We start from the raw sequence: 14,446 nt of genomic DNA on the forward strand, positions 1-14,446 counted from the left end.
GGTCTTTCCGGGAATTACCGTTGTTGCCGTTGGTGGGAGGTGGATGCCTGGGATTCCAGGCAGCACCACAAATCCACCGAGTCCACCGCGGGGCGTATCGGTTGTGTACGACAACGTTACCGTTACCGTCATCGCGCCACTTTCCGTGACTTCAACCCACATGCACCCTACCTGCTGTGTACATACCATGAGGTACGTACAAGTACCTTGGTTGTTGTCCTGTGTATAGCACACACATCCAGACCACATCCAGGTCATTTGGTCCACCCACAGCACAGCAGTCTTGCAGGTCTTTTTTTTTTCCTTTTTTTTTTTTTTTTTTTTTTTTTTTAAAAAAGAGCTACCATTGTGTCGGCATGTTTGCCATGGATGGACAAGGTCGTTTTGCATGGGCCGGCTCGTCTTCAGATGCTCCGGCGAGCCCCAACGTCTGCCAAACACCCACACCTCGGCAGTTTGGCCCATCGGCCAAGGACCTCGTGCTACCGACGTATAGTACAAGCATGCACAGCGGCAAGCCGTAGCCTTGGGTGGTAGATCGGGCCAAGCTGCAAAGAATCAAGCCACCCAAGACGGGACCCGAAACGAAGGGGGGGTTTGTTGTTGTTGTTGCCGTTGCAGGCTGATACGCGAACAACATCCAACCACGTACAACAACGTCCAACAACGTACGATGTGTGGGCTTTTGTTTGCGCATGTCTTACCCTTTCCCCGTCTTCCCCCCCCAAGGCTCGGACTGAGCCGAGTAGAGACCTCTGTGTAGGGGAATCCAGCACTAGGTAGGTTGCGGAGCCGTGCCGTTCTCAAGAAAGCACGCGGTACTTGTAACCACGGTACCCGTAACCAAGGCACCTGCAACCTAGGTAGGTATCTTACCAGGTAGTTAGGTATCGTTCGGCTTACCGGCGCTGGCCCGCCGACCCAGCCAGTCACTGGTACCTACTGCGTAGTTAGCGACCAGAGTTAGTTACCTGACTCCCCGGGTTGGGTAGGTGGTTCCAAGTTAACTCTCCCCCCACCCCACCTTGGGATCCGCTCGGCTGCCATTGGATCTCGGTCCCCACCACTCACCACTCGCTGCCCGCCAAGGGAATTTCCCTTTCAAGACGCCCGCTGCCGCTGCTCGCTCTCTTGCATGGAATCCAGACATTGCAGTTTCCAGTTCCCGGCCTCCCGATACCGATATCTCTGCTCCGACAATCCGACCGACAATCCGTCCGACCATCCGACCATCCGACCATCCAACCATCCAACGATTCCTCCTCCTCCTCCTCCTCCTCCTCCTCCTCCTCCTCCTCCTCTGCCAGTCCAAAGAAAAAAAAAGAACAAAGAAAAAACAACACCGGGTTCCTCTGCAGCCACCCCAACGCCCTCCCCTCCTCCTCCCACCCCCCACCCCCCACCCCCCCCTCGACAGCCAGAGAGAGAGAAACCAAGCAACCTGGAATTCCATGAGACGTGACAGCCCTTGAGTGCCGTCCCGATCCCGTGCCTGTCTGTGCGGGCTTACTCCCCCCTCCCCGCGCAACGGCAATCCAAGGGATCGCAGACGCTACCGGCCGCTCACAACCATCTCCCGCCTCCCCGGCGGCGGACCACCACCTCCACCTCGCTCCGGATCGGTCCGCCTTGGGACCCTCATCAGAGACTTAGATGAAGCCGCCTATGAGACCTCGCACTCCTCCTCCGACCCATGACATCCACGCCGCCGCCGGGCCAGCCGCACCTATCTCCCCGAACAACATCGCCAACCACCGCCGCCGTACCCCTCGGTCCGCCCTCTCCCGCCTCTCCCGCCTCTCCTGCCTCCCCGTCTCGCCCTCTCTGCTATAGCGGCCCTCCCGAAGGCGGCATGTCGCACGACCAGCTCTCCCCCGACGTCCCTGCCGCGTCCGCGTCCGCGTCGCCACCCGACTATGGCGTGTCGCTGACCAAGCCCCAGCTCTCGCTGTCCCGAGCTCCGGAAGCCCCCCCGCCCCAGGGGCTCGATGCCTCCAGGCTGCCGCCGGGCGCCGACATGCCCGACCGCTCCCGGCTCACCCTCCCGGAGCGATGGGCCGTCAATGCCTCGAGCTCCCAGTTCAACGCCCTCGCCGGCGCCATCGGCGGCTTCGCCTCGGGCATCGTCACCTGCCCCCTCGACGTCATCAAGACCAAGCTCCAGGCCCAAGGCGGCTTCTCCACCCAGCACGGAACCGCCCAGGCCAGGGTCTACAAGGGCCTGGTCGGCACCGCCAGCGTCATCTGGCGCGAGGAAGGCCTGAGGGGCATGTACCGCGGCCTCGGCCCCATCATCATGGGCTACCTGCCCACCTGGGCCGTGTGGTTCACCGTCTACAACAAGACAAAGTCCATCCTGGGCGAACGCTACCGTACGTGGCCCCGCCGTCCCGCGCCCTCCGTGTCCGGCCCGCCGCCGAAACCGTGCTGACATGGCAGCGTCTCGCTCCGCAGACAACACCTTTTTCGTGAACCTCTGGTCGTCCATCATCGCCGGCGGCAGCAGCACCATCGTCACGAACCCCATCTGGGTCATCAAGACCCGCCTCATGTCCCAATCCTGCCACCACCGCGACCCCGCCGCGCTGCCCCCGCACCCCAAGAGCGCCAACACCCCGACCTCGCGCCCGACGCTCGACCCCCGCTGGCACTACCGGTCAACGTGGGACGCGGCGCGCAAAATGTACACCACCGAAGGCATCCTCTCCTTCTACTCGGGGCTCACCCCGGCCCTGCTGGGCCTCACCCACGTCGCCGTGCAGTTCCCCGCCTACGAGTACCTCAAGGTCAGGTTCACCGGCCGCCCCATGGGCGCCGCGGCCACCGCAGGCCAGGACGACAAGGCTCACTGGTTCGGCATCCTCGCCGCCTCCATCCTGTCCAAGATCCTTGCCAGCAGCGCCACCTACCCGCACGAGGTGATACGCACGCGCCTGCAGACCCAGCGCCGGCCCATGCCCGGCTACGAGTACATGGAAGGCCTCGGAGGCGTGCAGCCCGGCGTCGCCGGCAACGGCGTCAGCGGCTCCGCCTGCCCGCCCGTCCCCCGCGGTCCCAAGTACCGCGGCATCGTGTCCACCGTTCGGACCATGCTGCGCGAGGAAGGCTGGAGGGCGTTTTACGCGGGCATGGGCACCAACATGATGCGTGCCGTGCCCGCCGCCACCGTCACCATGCTCACGTACGAGTCCGTCATGCGACGCCTGAACCGGGTGAGAGCGGGCGGCGAGGAAAAGCTGCGGCTGCAGCGGTGGCAGCAGCAGCAGCAGCAGCAGCAGCAGCAGCAGCGGGAGAGGGGGGAGTTTTCGAGCTCGTAATAAGAACGGGGAGGGGGCTTCTTAGACACCCCTACGGATACATACTACGCACTCGACCCGAGGTGGCCTGGCCTCGCATGGCTGGGTCTGGTCGGTACCTAGAACAATCGATGCAAATCACCCACCAAACAACCAACCTACACCTACACCTACCTTCGCTCACCTCCACATGGTCATCTCTTCCTCCCCGGGCGATCCCGTGATGCTGGAGTCGGAACCGCATCTCCAACACAAGCCCGGCAAGCGACCCGTCCGGGCCCCGAAAGGATGCGCAACCCATCCGATCCACGCTTACCCGTCTGCCGTCGTCCGTCTCGGTCGCTGGCACGGCATCGGCACCGACACCACGGCGCATCCTACACCGCCTGTACTCTTTTACTTTTCCCTCTTCGCCTTGTCTCAACAATAACGTCTCATGCTGCATCTTGCTCCTTATCTCTTTGGTACACCCAGGTCAGGGTCTGGTTGGAGGACGGGGGGCGGGGGCCGGGTTTGTTCCGTTCTTCTTGTCATTTTCTCTCTCATCCATTCGAGGTTAAAACACCGGCGATGGGGCAGGCAACTCTGGCGGGCGGATATATCATCATGCGTCTTTTTTGTCTTTTTTGTTGTGCTTGTATGTGTTTTTTTTTGCCGTCTTGGTTGTTGCTGGTTTGTCTTTTTTTATTTTCCGCATTGGATGTATTTTCCTTGTCCCCTCCCCCTTCCCCCCCCCCCTCCCCCGATCTCTGGACACGCCATCTAGGCGTTTGGGGGAAGGCTAGGTCAAGGCAGAGAGATAGACGTGTAGTACAGCACTCTGGGCCTTTTGCCATGTGTATATATATAGGTACAAAAATACATACATACATGCGTACATGCACACACACCCATGCGTCGTGGAGATTGTGCGTTGCATGCATCGGCTTCTCTCATGGCCGACAGCTTTTGATACCTTGGAAAAACCAATCTTTAAAGTGCTTGCTTCTCCCAATGCTACCTGATGCCCCCTTGGTTCTTGTTCCCAATCGCTAATACCACCACCATAACGCCCAAACTCCAAACCCCCTTCTCCGCCGATAGGCAGGCACATAGGTTTCCATGGCATAGTATCCAACCGTGCAAAGCCACCGGGAGGCTCCTCGACATATTCTCGTACGGGGAGCGTGCTCCTCCGTTTTTTTTTTTTTTTTTTTTTTTTTTTTCCCTCGCGGTTTACCCTCTCTGCTTGGGCATCTTCTTGCCCTTGAGCCCGTCCACGTCCTTCTTGTCGTAATAGTGCCCGCCAAACTCCTCGAGCCAGGCCGGGTCCACGGGGATCACGGAGCGCGCAAACTCCCTCGACGTGACGACGAGCTCGTGGTAGATGATGACGCGCGGGGGCGGGTCCATGCCCTTGACGACGCTGCTCGGGTGCACGTAGACGGACACGTTGTTCTTGAGGGTGCGGTACCCGTCGCCGGCGCGGTTGAGGCGGGCCGCGTTGAGGAAGAAGGCGGCCGTCAGGGCGCGCAGGACGGGCTGCGGGTTGGACACGCCGCCGCACGACGACGCCGAGCCGTCGAGGACGCGCTCGCACAGCTTGGCGAGCTGGTCGCGCACGTCGCGCGCGCGCGTCAGGGAGCGCTGCGTCAAAAAGTTTTCGCGCGCCCACACGGGCGAGTAGTCGGCGTCGGCCCACTGGTTGTACACGTTGAGCAGCGTCAGGTGGTCGCCGCCGTCGCGCACCGTGAAGCGCGCGCGCGCGCTGTCGGCGTGCACCTTTTTGTCCTTGGGCCGGAAGAAGAGCGTCGCCACCTCGCCGAGCATGGACACGATGGTGAGCATCTCGTCGACGCAGCCCTCGGCCGTCGCCGCGATGAGCGCCTTGGAGAGCATGGGCTCGGCGGGGAACTCGCCCATCTGCCGGCCGATGCGGGTCAGGGCGCCCTCGCTGTTGAGCGCGCCCAGGGCGTAGAGCATGTTGAGCGACTTGATGAGGAGCTCGGTCGGCGGCGGGTCGAGGAAGTCGAAGCCGAGCAGGTCGTCGATGCCGAGCGCCTTGAGCTGCAGCACCACGCTCGAGAGCGAGGTGCGCTGGATCTCGGGCGTCGGGGACTCGTCCATCTCGGAAAAGTAGGCAAACTTGGTGTAGAGGCGGAAGCACTTGCCGGGGCGGACGCGGCCGGCGCGGCCCATGCGCTGGTTCGCGGCGGCGCGCGAGCAGGGGACGACGGCGAGGGTCGACTGGCCCGTGGTGCCGACGGGGCTAAACGTGTTCTCCTTGACGTAGCCGCAGTCAATGACGTAGACGATGCCGTCGATGGTGAGCGACGTCTCGGCGATGTTGGTCGAGAAGACGACCTTGCGGACGCCGGGCGGCGTCGGCTCAAAGATCTTGGCCTGCAGCTCGGACGGCATGTTGGCGTAGATGGGCAGGGCGACGATTTCGGGCACGCGGCTGCCCAGCTTGCGCTTGATCTCCTCGACGCGCTCGCAGGCGCGGTCGATCTCCTCCTGGCCGGTGAGGAACACGAGGATGCCGCCCTCGGGCTGCGTGGCGTGGATCTGGAACACGGTCACGAGGCTGGCCTCGAGGTAGTTGGCCTCGGGGGCCGAGGTGTAGTAGACGTCGACGGGGTGGACGCGGCCGGGCACGTTGAAGACCGGGGCGTTGCCAAAGTACTCGCTGAACTTGATGGCGTTGAGCGTGGCCGACGAGATGATGAGGCGGAGCTCGGGCCGCTGGCGCGTGAGGTCCTTGATGAGGGCCAGCAGGATGTCGGTGTGCACCGTCCGCTCGTGGGCCTCGTCGATCATGATGGCCGCGTACTCGTCGAGGCTGGGCGACGTCACCATCTCGCGGAGCAGCATGCCGTCCGTCATGTACTTGAGCATGGTCTTTTCGCTGGTGCAGTCCTCGAAGCGGATCGAGTAGCCCACCTCGCGGCCCAGCTTGACGCCCATCTCGTCCGACACGCGGGCCGCGACGCTCATGGCGGCGACGCGACGGGGCTGGGTGCAGGCGATCTTCATGCCGTGCTTGGTGTAGCCGGCCTCGTGGAGGTACTGCGGGATCTGGGTGGTCTTGCCGGAGCCCGTCTCGCCGACCAGGATGAGCACCTGGTGCTCCTTGACGGCGGCCAGGAACTCGTCGCGGTAGGCGTAGACGGGCAGGCTCTGGCGCACCTCCTGGATGGTCTTGGCCGCGCGCTCGGCGGCCTCGATCTTGTCGAGCAGGCTGCGCTGCTCCTGGCTCAGGCCGTCGTCGGGCGGCTGGTTCAGCTTGGAAGGGTCGCGCACAAAGCTGATGGCGTCCTCGTCGAGGAGAAAGTCGTATTCGCCCTCGTCCTGGCGCTCGGCGAGCCTGATCTGGGCCTTGGCCTTGACCGTCTGCTCGCGCTCCCACTCCTCGTACTCGGTCACCATCTTCTCGCGGCCAAACTCGTCGCGGTCGACGTGGCGCTTGTACAGAGCCTCCTCCTTCTTTTTGCTGTCGACGCCGTACTGGTCGGGCAGGCGGTAGCCGTCCTGGTAGTCGTCGATGCGGGCGCGCTCCTCGGCGAGGCGCAGGATCTCGCGGTTCTTTGCAAACTCGGCCTTTTCGCGCTCGCTCAGCTTGGCCCCGGACCGCAGCTCGGCCGTCTCCTCGGCGACCTGCTTGCGGAGGAGGGCCAGCTTCTCGGCCTCGCGCTTGGCCAGGTACGCCTGCCGCGATTTGAGCCGGAGCTCCGACAGGTCGGGCCGGGAGGATTCGGGCTTGGAGGCATCGTGGCGGCTGGCGCGAGGGGACGGAGAGCGGCGGCGCGGCGAGGCCGAATCGTCGCGGCGGCGGCTCTTGTGCCTCGCGGGAGATCGGGAGCGGCGGCGCGGCTGGGATCGCGATGGCGATGGCGATCGTGATCGTGATCGTGATCGTGATCGGCGAGGCGAGTAGGAACGGTCGCGTTTTCTCCTCTTTCGCTCTCGATCTCTATCTCGGTCCCGATCTCTGCCTCGATCTCGGTCTCGGGAGCGGTCTCTGTCTCTTTCTTTTCTGTCCCGTCGATCCTGAGCTGGTGGTGGGGGGTCGTCGTCGTCCATGGGGACGAAAGCGTAGCGTTTCGATGACATGGTGGGATCGCACAAGTCGGTCGTGGGTTTGGAGGGAGCGAGCGTGGGGAGGTGGACGATGCTCCCAGGGAGGAAGAAGAAGAAAACAATGAATGGATTGTCGAAAGCTGAGGTTGCATTCGATGATGCACTGGCGCCTGCGCTGGACCTCCCCCGAATCCCTTATCGATACGGGGCCTGTTCCCAAGAGACGGGACGATCCCAAAGGAGCAAGAGCTGGGCGTGACACGGTATGTACGTTACGTTACTTGTGCTCGAGGGTGCAAGCATGGTACGGTACATGGTGTCCGTAAAGAATGTAAGGTAAGGCACGTACATACACGGTACGGTGTACGCAGGAACTGTGTACGCAGTAGTTACACTGAAGCCCCACCGGTTGCCGAGGCCGGGACCTGCTGGGATCCACTTGTGGGGCTCCGTCATGACGCAAGGGTCGATGGCACAATCGAGTCTTTTGCTCCGAAGCCGCCAACGCGCCAATGGCCGTTTCGCGGTTGCAAGTCCATTGTTACATGGTTTCCGGCATTCTTTGCTTCGCAACCCCCGAAACGGTTTAGAAGTGTACACTGCGCTACCCTGACCCAAGACCGGCACTCCTTTGGCATCCTGGTTGATCCCGGACGGGCGCTCTTGTTGCTACACGCTTAGAAACGTATCCTTTCTTTCTTGTAGACTTCTTGCTCGTTCCTTGGTTTCAAGCTGGTTGTTGAATCGAGTTATCTCTTGGACCTTGCGTCCTGTCCTGTCGTGCTCCAGGTCTCTCCGTCTTCCTTGCTTCTCCTGTCTCACCCCCTTAGGTCGCCGTACCTCGGGGAACAACAACAACAACATCAAAATACATCTCGTGATCCTCCGACCCGGCCGTGTAGCACCCTCATCTTGAACAGCGACAACGCTACCTGCATCATGTCCCCCTCCGGCCTCACCCTCCAATCCGCCATCCGCGGCTCCCCCGATTCCGTCGCCGTCATCGTCCCCGCCCGCCCCGATGCCGACGCCCTGACCGTCACCTATCGCAGCCTCGTGACCGACGTGGCCACCTTCCAGCGCAAGCTGGCCGCCCTCGGCATCGCCCGCGCCGCCCCCGTGTCCATCGCTCTCGTCAACTCGTACGAGTTCATCGTCGCCTTCCTGGCCGCCTCGTGGCAACGCGCCATCGCCGCCCCCCTGAACCCGGCCTACAAGCAGGGCGAGTTCGAGTTCTACATCGACGATGTGCGCTCCGCCGTCGTCCTCGTCCCCCACGGCGCCCACGCCGCCGACAGCGCCGCCGTGCGCGCCGCCCGCAAGTTCGGCGCCGCCATCGCCGAGTGCTACTGGGACCCCGTCGTCCGCGAGGTCGCCCTCGACGTCAAGGAGCCCGGCCGCCTCGGCGACGCCTCGCCCCAGCCCGTCCTCGCCCCCGAGCCCGAGGACGTCGCCCTCATCCTGCACACCAGCGGCACCACCTCGCGCCCCAAGGTCGTCCCGCTGTCGCACCGCAACCTGACCCGCACCATGCACAACATCCAGCAGACGTACCAGCTCACCCCTCGCGACCGCACCATGCTCGTCATGCCGCTCTTCCACGTCCACGGCCTCGTCTGCGGCCTCCTGGCGCCCCTGCTCTCGGGCGGCTCGCTGGTCGTGCCCCCGCGCTTCTCCGCCACCGACTTTTGGCGCGACTTTGTCACCCACCGCGCCAACTGGTACACGGCCGTGCCCACCATCCACCAGATCCTCCTCCGCCACCCGGCCCCGGACCCGCTGCCGTCCATCCGCTTCATCCGCTCCTGCTCCTCCCCGCTGTCGCCGACCGTGCTGCAGGCCCTCGAGGCCACGTACCGCGCCCCCGTCCTCGAGGCCTACGCCATGACCGAGGCGGCCCACCAGATGACCTCGAACCCGCTCCCCTCGGTCGGCCCCCACAAGCCGGGCACCGTCGGCGTCGGCCAGGGCGTCGAGGTGACCATCCTCGACGACGCCGGCGCCCCCGTGCCCCGCGGCGGCGAGGGCGAGATCTGCGTCCGCGGCGACAACGTGACGCGGGGCTACCAAAACAACGACGCCGCCAACGCGTCCGCCTTTACGCGCGACGGCTGGTTCCGCACCGGCGACCAGGGCAGGCTGGACGAGGACGGCTACCTCGTCATCACGGGCCGCATCAAGGAGCTCATCAACAAGGGCGGCGAAAAGATCTCGCCCATCGAGCTCGACAACGCCCTCTCGCGGCACCCCGCCGTCGCCGAGGCCGTCAGCTTCGCCATCCCCGACGACGTGTACGGCCAGGAGGTGGCCGTCGCCATCGTGGTCAAGCCCGGCCAGGCGCTCCGCGAGGAGGGCCTGAAGAAGTGGGCCGCCGAGAGGCTGGCCAAGTTCAAGGTGCCCAAGAAGGTCTACTTTACCGACGTCATGCCCAAGACGGCCACGGGCAAGGTGCAGAGGAGGATCGTGGCCGAGGCCATGGCCAAGCTGGACGGCAAGGCCAAGTTGTAAAGGCGGTCCCGTGGAGCGGTAGGGTTAGCGCGTTGGGGCGCGACGGGGGCGAGACGCCTTGAGAGGGGGGGGCCGGTGGCTATCAGGCATAGCAAGCAGGGTGTACGAATAAGAGATGCTCCCGAGACGATGCATCATGGCAGAAATAAATTCCGTCTCCTACCCTCTCCTCGCATGTCCTTCGTCGCACCGGCCAGGTGAGACAGACAGGGATAGGGTAATAATAATCCACACACAACACCAGTTCCTCAACGCCGCTACCAAGAGCGAAATACAAGACGCATGGGATAAAATACAAAGACACCCCTCGGTGCGCAGTAGCAGCCTGCTCTTTCTGGCTTGTCCTTCTGGGAACTCTCAAGACCCAACGACAGCAGAACAGCTCCCGGCTCAAAAATGCATCCTGTGTATGCACCTTCACCCCCTCCGCTTCCCCCTCCCTTCCCCCTTTCTCGCACGCCGCCTCCTCCTCTCTTCTGCCTCGTCTCTTGATCCGCACGACACAAGCCGTCATGTTCCAAACTTCCCTGTCGTCCCTTCCTTCGGCCAATCGGCCGGCCAGTATTACCATCCACGTCTATCCATCTCCCTCGATCCATCCATCCATCCGTGACCAACCGCAAGAACAGGCAAAACCAAGGCAACGCAAAACACGACCCCTCTCACCATCTCCTCCGCATCCACCTCCATCTCCTCCTCGGCACCGCACACACATCCCCCCATCATGACCACCATCACAACAGCGGCGTTCTCCTACCCCTCGATCCTCGGCAGCCGCCGGGCTTAAAAGAAAAAGTACGCCAGCAGGAAACTAACCAAGCAGAGCAGAGCCACCACCTGGACAGGCACGCCCTCGGTCGGCCGCGGCGCCTGCGCGAGCTGCTGCGCCGCCGCGCCCGTCTCCTTCTCGTTCTCGGCCCCGCCTCCCGTCGCCTTGCGCTGCCTGAGCCCGGACCCGCTGGCAATCTCGCTCCGCAGCGACGCGATGACGGCCTCGGCCTTGGCGATCTGCTGCTTGAGGTCCTCGTAGGATTCGCCCGAGGCGCCGGCGGTCGTCGAGGTCGCCGAGTTGGCGGCGGCGTGAGGAGTCGGCGGGGACGGCGGCGCCGGGGGTTCGACAACGATGCGCGGCTCCGAGGGCTGCTGCGCCACGAAGCTGCTGTCGTCCAGAAGGGTGGTGTCGCCATCGCGCGGGGAGGAGTAGGCGGGGCCGACGGTATCGGGGGTGGCCTCGATTTGCTGTGGGGGGGAGGAGAGCACAAATGGCATGTTAGCGGTTCCTCTGGAAGAAAGCAAAACAAAAAAAAAAAAAAAAAAAAAAAAAAAAAGGGGGGGCGGGGCGTTAGCGGTGGAAGACGAACCCCATTGGCAACGCCTGAGCGAACCGGCGTCGCGACGGGCGGAGGAGCGTCAACGACGCCGTTGTTAAGGTGAGTGGTGGGGAGCCACGCCACGCGAATCTTCTTCTCTTGGATGTCCGATTTTTGCACCGTCTCCCACTAGATCGGGTCTGTTAGCAGGGCAAGGTCCGCGGGTCGCAAGCGATTCGGAGAGGCGGCGGACGCAAACGCACAATCTTGGCCATGGTCTCGCGCTCGCGATCCATGGTGACGAGGACGGACTGGACGAGGAACTTGTCGCGGCATCTGGCATCGAGGGGCGGTTCGATCTTCATGGCCTGCAGCAGGACTGCCGAGGGTCAGCTCTCTTGGCCCGCAAAAGGAGGGAGGGGGGGCGGATCGGAGACGTACCAGACACCTCGACGCTGCTACCGGGCTCGATGCGGCCCGAGTTCGGTCGCACGCAGTACCTGGGAGGGGCAAGAATCAGCACGTGGGAGGTCCGCTGGAGACGAAGCGCGCCGTGACGTACTGCTTGGGGGCTGTGGTTTTGACCTGCGGCTGTCAGCAACGAGAAGCAGGCGAGGCGGGCGGGCAGGCGTAGCGTGGGGCGCGGATCGGCTCACCTTGAAGTAGACGGGGAGCGTGTTGGGGTTCGAGATCCTGAGGGTCTCGGCGACCTCGACCGTAAAGGGTCCTGTCGAGGTCAGAAGGGATCGGTCTGAACAAGACGAGTCTGGGATGACGTACGGCGGAACCCGAGCTCTAGAGGGTCGATCTCGACAGACATGGTGACGGCCGGCGGTAGCACGTGGGCTGGATCCGATGAATGGATGTTGGCGGTTCTGGGTAGTTGGTTATTCGTTTGGTTGTAAGGGGCGACAAGCAACCACGGCCCTTCTGGAAGGTGTGATTTCGAAGGCGGGGAGGCGGGTTGTTTGGGGAGGGAAAAGGGAAAAAAAAAGAAGAAAAGGTGTCGGTAGCGCCAGGAAACCAAAGCAAGCCGACGCGATCGATGTGCAAGCTGGTTAGGGAGATCGGGTGTGGAAGTTGGCCGGGGGGGGGGGGGGGGGGTTGCTGATCAAGGGAAGTTGGCTTTCGCAGATTCCCAGGGGATCCACAGGCCACACAGACGGGAAACGAGACGGATGGACAGCGCCACTGGCCAAATGACCACTTGGCAACCTGCACAGGGAACAGCGGATGGGTCCCTATCCGTACCTACAACCCTAACCCTTAGCCGAGGTCAGGGGAGCTGGGACGGCCATGACGTGCGTTAGGCCGGCGCTGGCTTCACGTCGGTGCCTTGGGCCAGGCTGCTTGCTCCCTCCGGTGGGGTGGGGGCCTTTGAGGTTGGGGAAGGGGGGAGGGCGGGGGGCGGAGGAGGCCTGAGAGTAAGGTAAGAGATGGCCTACGGTAAGTACACAGTACGCAATCAAGCCTAATAAGCCGGGAAGAGGTTTCATCAGGTGTCTTATGCTTCCATCCAATGTCAAGGTCCAGTGTACTGCGTATGACAAGAAGAGAAAAAAAATAGAAACCGTCACAAAGAAACAGAGACTCATCCTGCACTGCGGTTTCGAATACGTTACCGCACCGGGCATCCCTGATGGCCCGCACCCTCTGGGCTGGTCTGCCCTTGCTTTCTGTCGGGTTGCCCCTCTGTCTGCCAGTCCAAAGAAGACAGACAACACGTCGATCCGGGCCCCCCGTCCAGTGGTGACAGACGGCTGATGTTTGCCCCGCCGGGCAGCTTGCAACTCACCTCACCCTCACCCTCCACATCACAAACAAACAGCATCCACCTTGCAACGCCCATTCTATTCCAGCAAGTTCGACGCCGCAAACTCCCAGCGTTCTCTCAAGGAACCATCACAGCCTGCCAAGATGACAAAATCCGACCTGGACCTGCTGCTCGAGATGGGCTTCGAGCAAGCCCGCGCCGAGCTCGCCGTCAAGAAGACTGGCGGCCGTGAGTTTCTCCACAACCATCACAATCACAACGTCATGATGCATGCTTTCTCACACCCACGCAGTGCAAGAGGCCCTCACCTGGCTCGAGGAAACCCAAGACAAGCCGTTGGAGGAACTGCAGGCCGCCCAGGCGACCGCCGGCGGGGCTGCGGAGGAGGAGGAGGAGGGTGCTGCCGGCCCCTCGATCCCCTCGGGCCAGCACGCCGCATCTCTCGTTTGCAACGACTGCGGCAAGAGATTCCGCAGCCATGCCGAGGCGTCTTTTCACGCCTCCAAGACGTACGTGGCGATTCGGCTTGGGTAGGTTACGCGCTGCTTACATGCCGCACCACAGAGATCACACCGACTTTAGCGAGTCCACAGAGGAGATCGCTCCTTTGACCGAGGAAGAAAAGAAGGCGAAGCTTGCCGAGCTCCGCGAGAAGCTCAAGGCCAAGCGGGAAGCCCAGGCGGCGCGCGAGAAGGAAGAGTCCAAGCGGAACGAGGTAAGCCCAAAACACCACCCATGGGTTTCTCTTCCCACGGCCGTCCCAAGCCCGGAGCCCAACGCTGACTTGGCCCCCTTCCAAAGCAAATCCGCCAAAAGGCCACCAAGGAGGCCCAGGACATCAAGGAGGAGCTGCAGCGCAAGGAGCAGCTCAAGATCGCCGCCAAGAAGCGCCAGGAGAAGCTCGAGGACCTCGAGGCCAAGAAGCGCATCAAGGCCAAGATCGAGGCCGACCGCCTAGAGCGCAAGCGCCGCGACGAGGAGGCCAAGGCTTTGCGGGAGGGCCGGCTGCCGGGCCAGGTCGCGCCGCCCGCCGCCGCCCCGACCGCGGCGCCCTCGGCGTCTTCGGGCGCCGCGGCCGCCACCGCCCGCCTGAGGCTGCAGACCAAGAACGGCAACCTCGTCAAGTCGTTCCCGAGCGAGACGACCCTGTTCGAGGTGGCGCAGCAGATCGAGGAGGAGGCCGGGGGTCCGGTGCTGAAGTTCTCGACAACCTTCCCCAAGAAGACGTTCGAGGCGGGGGTGGATTTTGGGCAGACGCTGGCCGAGGCCGGGCTGGCGCCGAGCGCCGTGTTGATTGTGAACTAGGGGAAGCGGCGGGAGACGGAGGGGCTGCTGCCGTTGGATCCGGCCGAGCTGGTGTCTCCCGGCTCGGAGGCTGCTGGAGCGGCCATCTGCCCTGGAGAGGATCCTGAGCCTCTTGCAAAAGCCCAGCAACGTACAAAGCCATGAAGTTCGGGACCTTTTTCGCATCGTGCACATCGGGAAGGGCGTGTGCGTGC

The 14,446-nt window shown here is 63.0% G+C and overlaps 5 protein-coding genes across 5 annotated transcripts; 3 read left to right on the forward strand and 2 right to left on the reverse strand.

The window, feature by feature from the left end:
* Positions 1–1,693: 1,693 nt before the first annotated feature.
* Positions 1,694–3,317, forward strand: VTJ83DRAFT_4019 (uncharacterized protein; the record flags this gene model as incomplete). The annotated part of the gene is made up of 2 exons (XM_071010462.1): positions 1,694–2,372; positions 2,455–3,317. The coding sequence occupies 2 exons, from the start codon at positions 1,694–1,696 to the stop codon at positions 3,315–3,317; spliced, it is 1,542 nt and encodes a 513-aa protein (XP_070867897.1).
* A 1,194-nt stretch (positions 3,318–4,511) lies between these two features.
* Positions 4,512–7,388, reverse strand: VTJ83DRAFT_4020 (uncharacterized protein; the record flags this gene model as incomplete). The annotated part of the gene is made up of 1 exon (XM_071010464.1): positions 4,512–7,388. One exon carries the CDS (start codon positions 7,386–7,388, stop codon positions 4,512–4,514), a length of 2,877 nt encoding a protein of 958 aa, XP_070867898.1.
* Positions 7,389–8,294: 906 nt separating this feature from the next.
* On the forward strand, positions 8,295–9,863 carry VTJ83DRAFT_4021 (uncharacterized protein; the record flags this gene model as incomplete). Its single annotated transcript, XM_071010465.1, has 1 exon — positions 8,295–9,863. One exon carries the CDS (start codon positions 8,295–8,297, stop codon positions 9,861–9,863), a length of 1,569 nt encoding a protein of 522 aa, XP_070867899.1.
* Positions 9,864–10,646: 783 nt separating this feature from the next.
* Positions 10,647–11,993, reverse strand: VTJ83DRAFT_4022 (uncharacterized protein; the record flags this gene model as incomplete). The annotated part of the gene is made up of 7 exons (XM_071010466.1): positions 10,647–11,102; positions 11,225–11,362; positions 11,437–11,552; positions 11,615–11,673; positions 11,736–11,758; positions 11,830–11,900; positions 11,954–11,993. The coding sequence occupies 7 exons, from the start codon at positions 11,991–11,993 to the stop codon at positions 10,647–10,649; spliced, it is 903 nt and encodes a 300-aa protein (XP_070867900.1).
* Positions 11,994–13,090: 1,097 nt separating this feature from the next.
* VTJ83DRAFT_4023 (uncharacterized protein) lies at positions 13,091–14,252 on the forward strand (the record flags this gene model as incomplete). The annotated part of the gene is made up of 4 exons (XM_071010467.1): positions 13,091–13,175; positions 13,240–13,456; positions 13,512–13,662; positions 13,749–14,252. 4 exons carry the CDS (start codon positions 13,091–13,093, stop codon positions 14,250–14,252), a joined length of 957 nt encoding a protein of 318 aa, XP_070867901.1.
* Between the last annotated feature and the right edge of the window lie 194 nt (positions 14,253–14,446).

This window comes from Remersonia thermophila, chromosome 3 (assembly GCF_042764415.1).
Source record: "Remersonia thermophila strain ATCC 22073 chromosome 3, whole genome shotgun sequence".
NCBI lineage: Eukaryota > Fungi > Ascomycota > Sordariomycetes > Sordariales > Chaetomiaceae > Remersonia > Remersonia thermophila.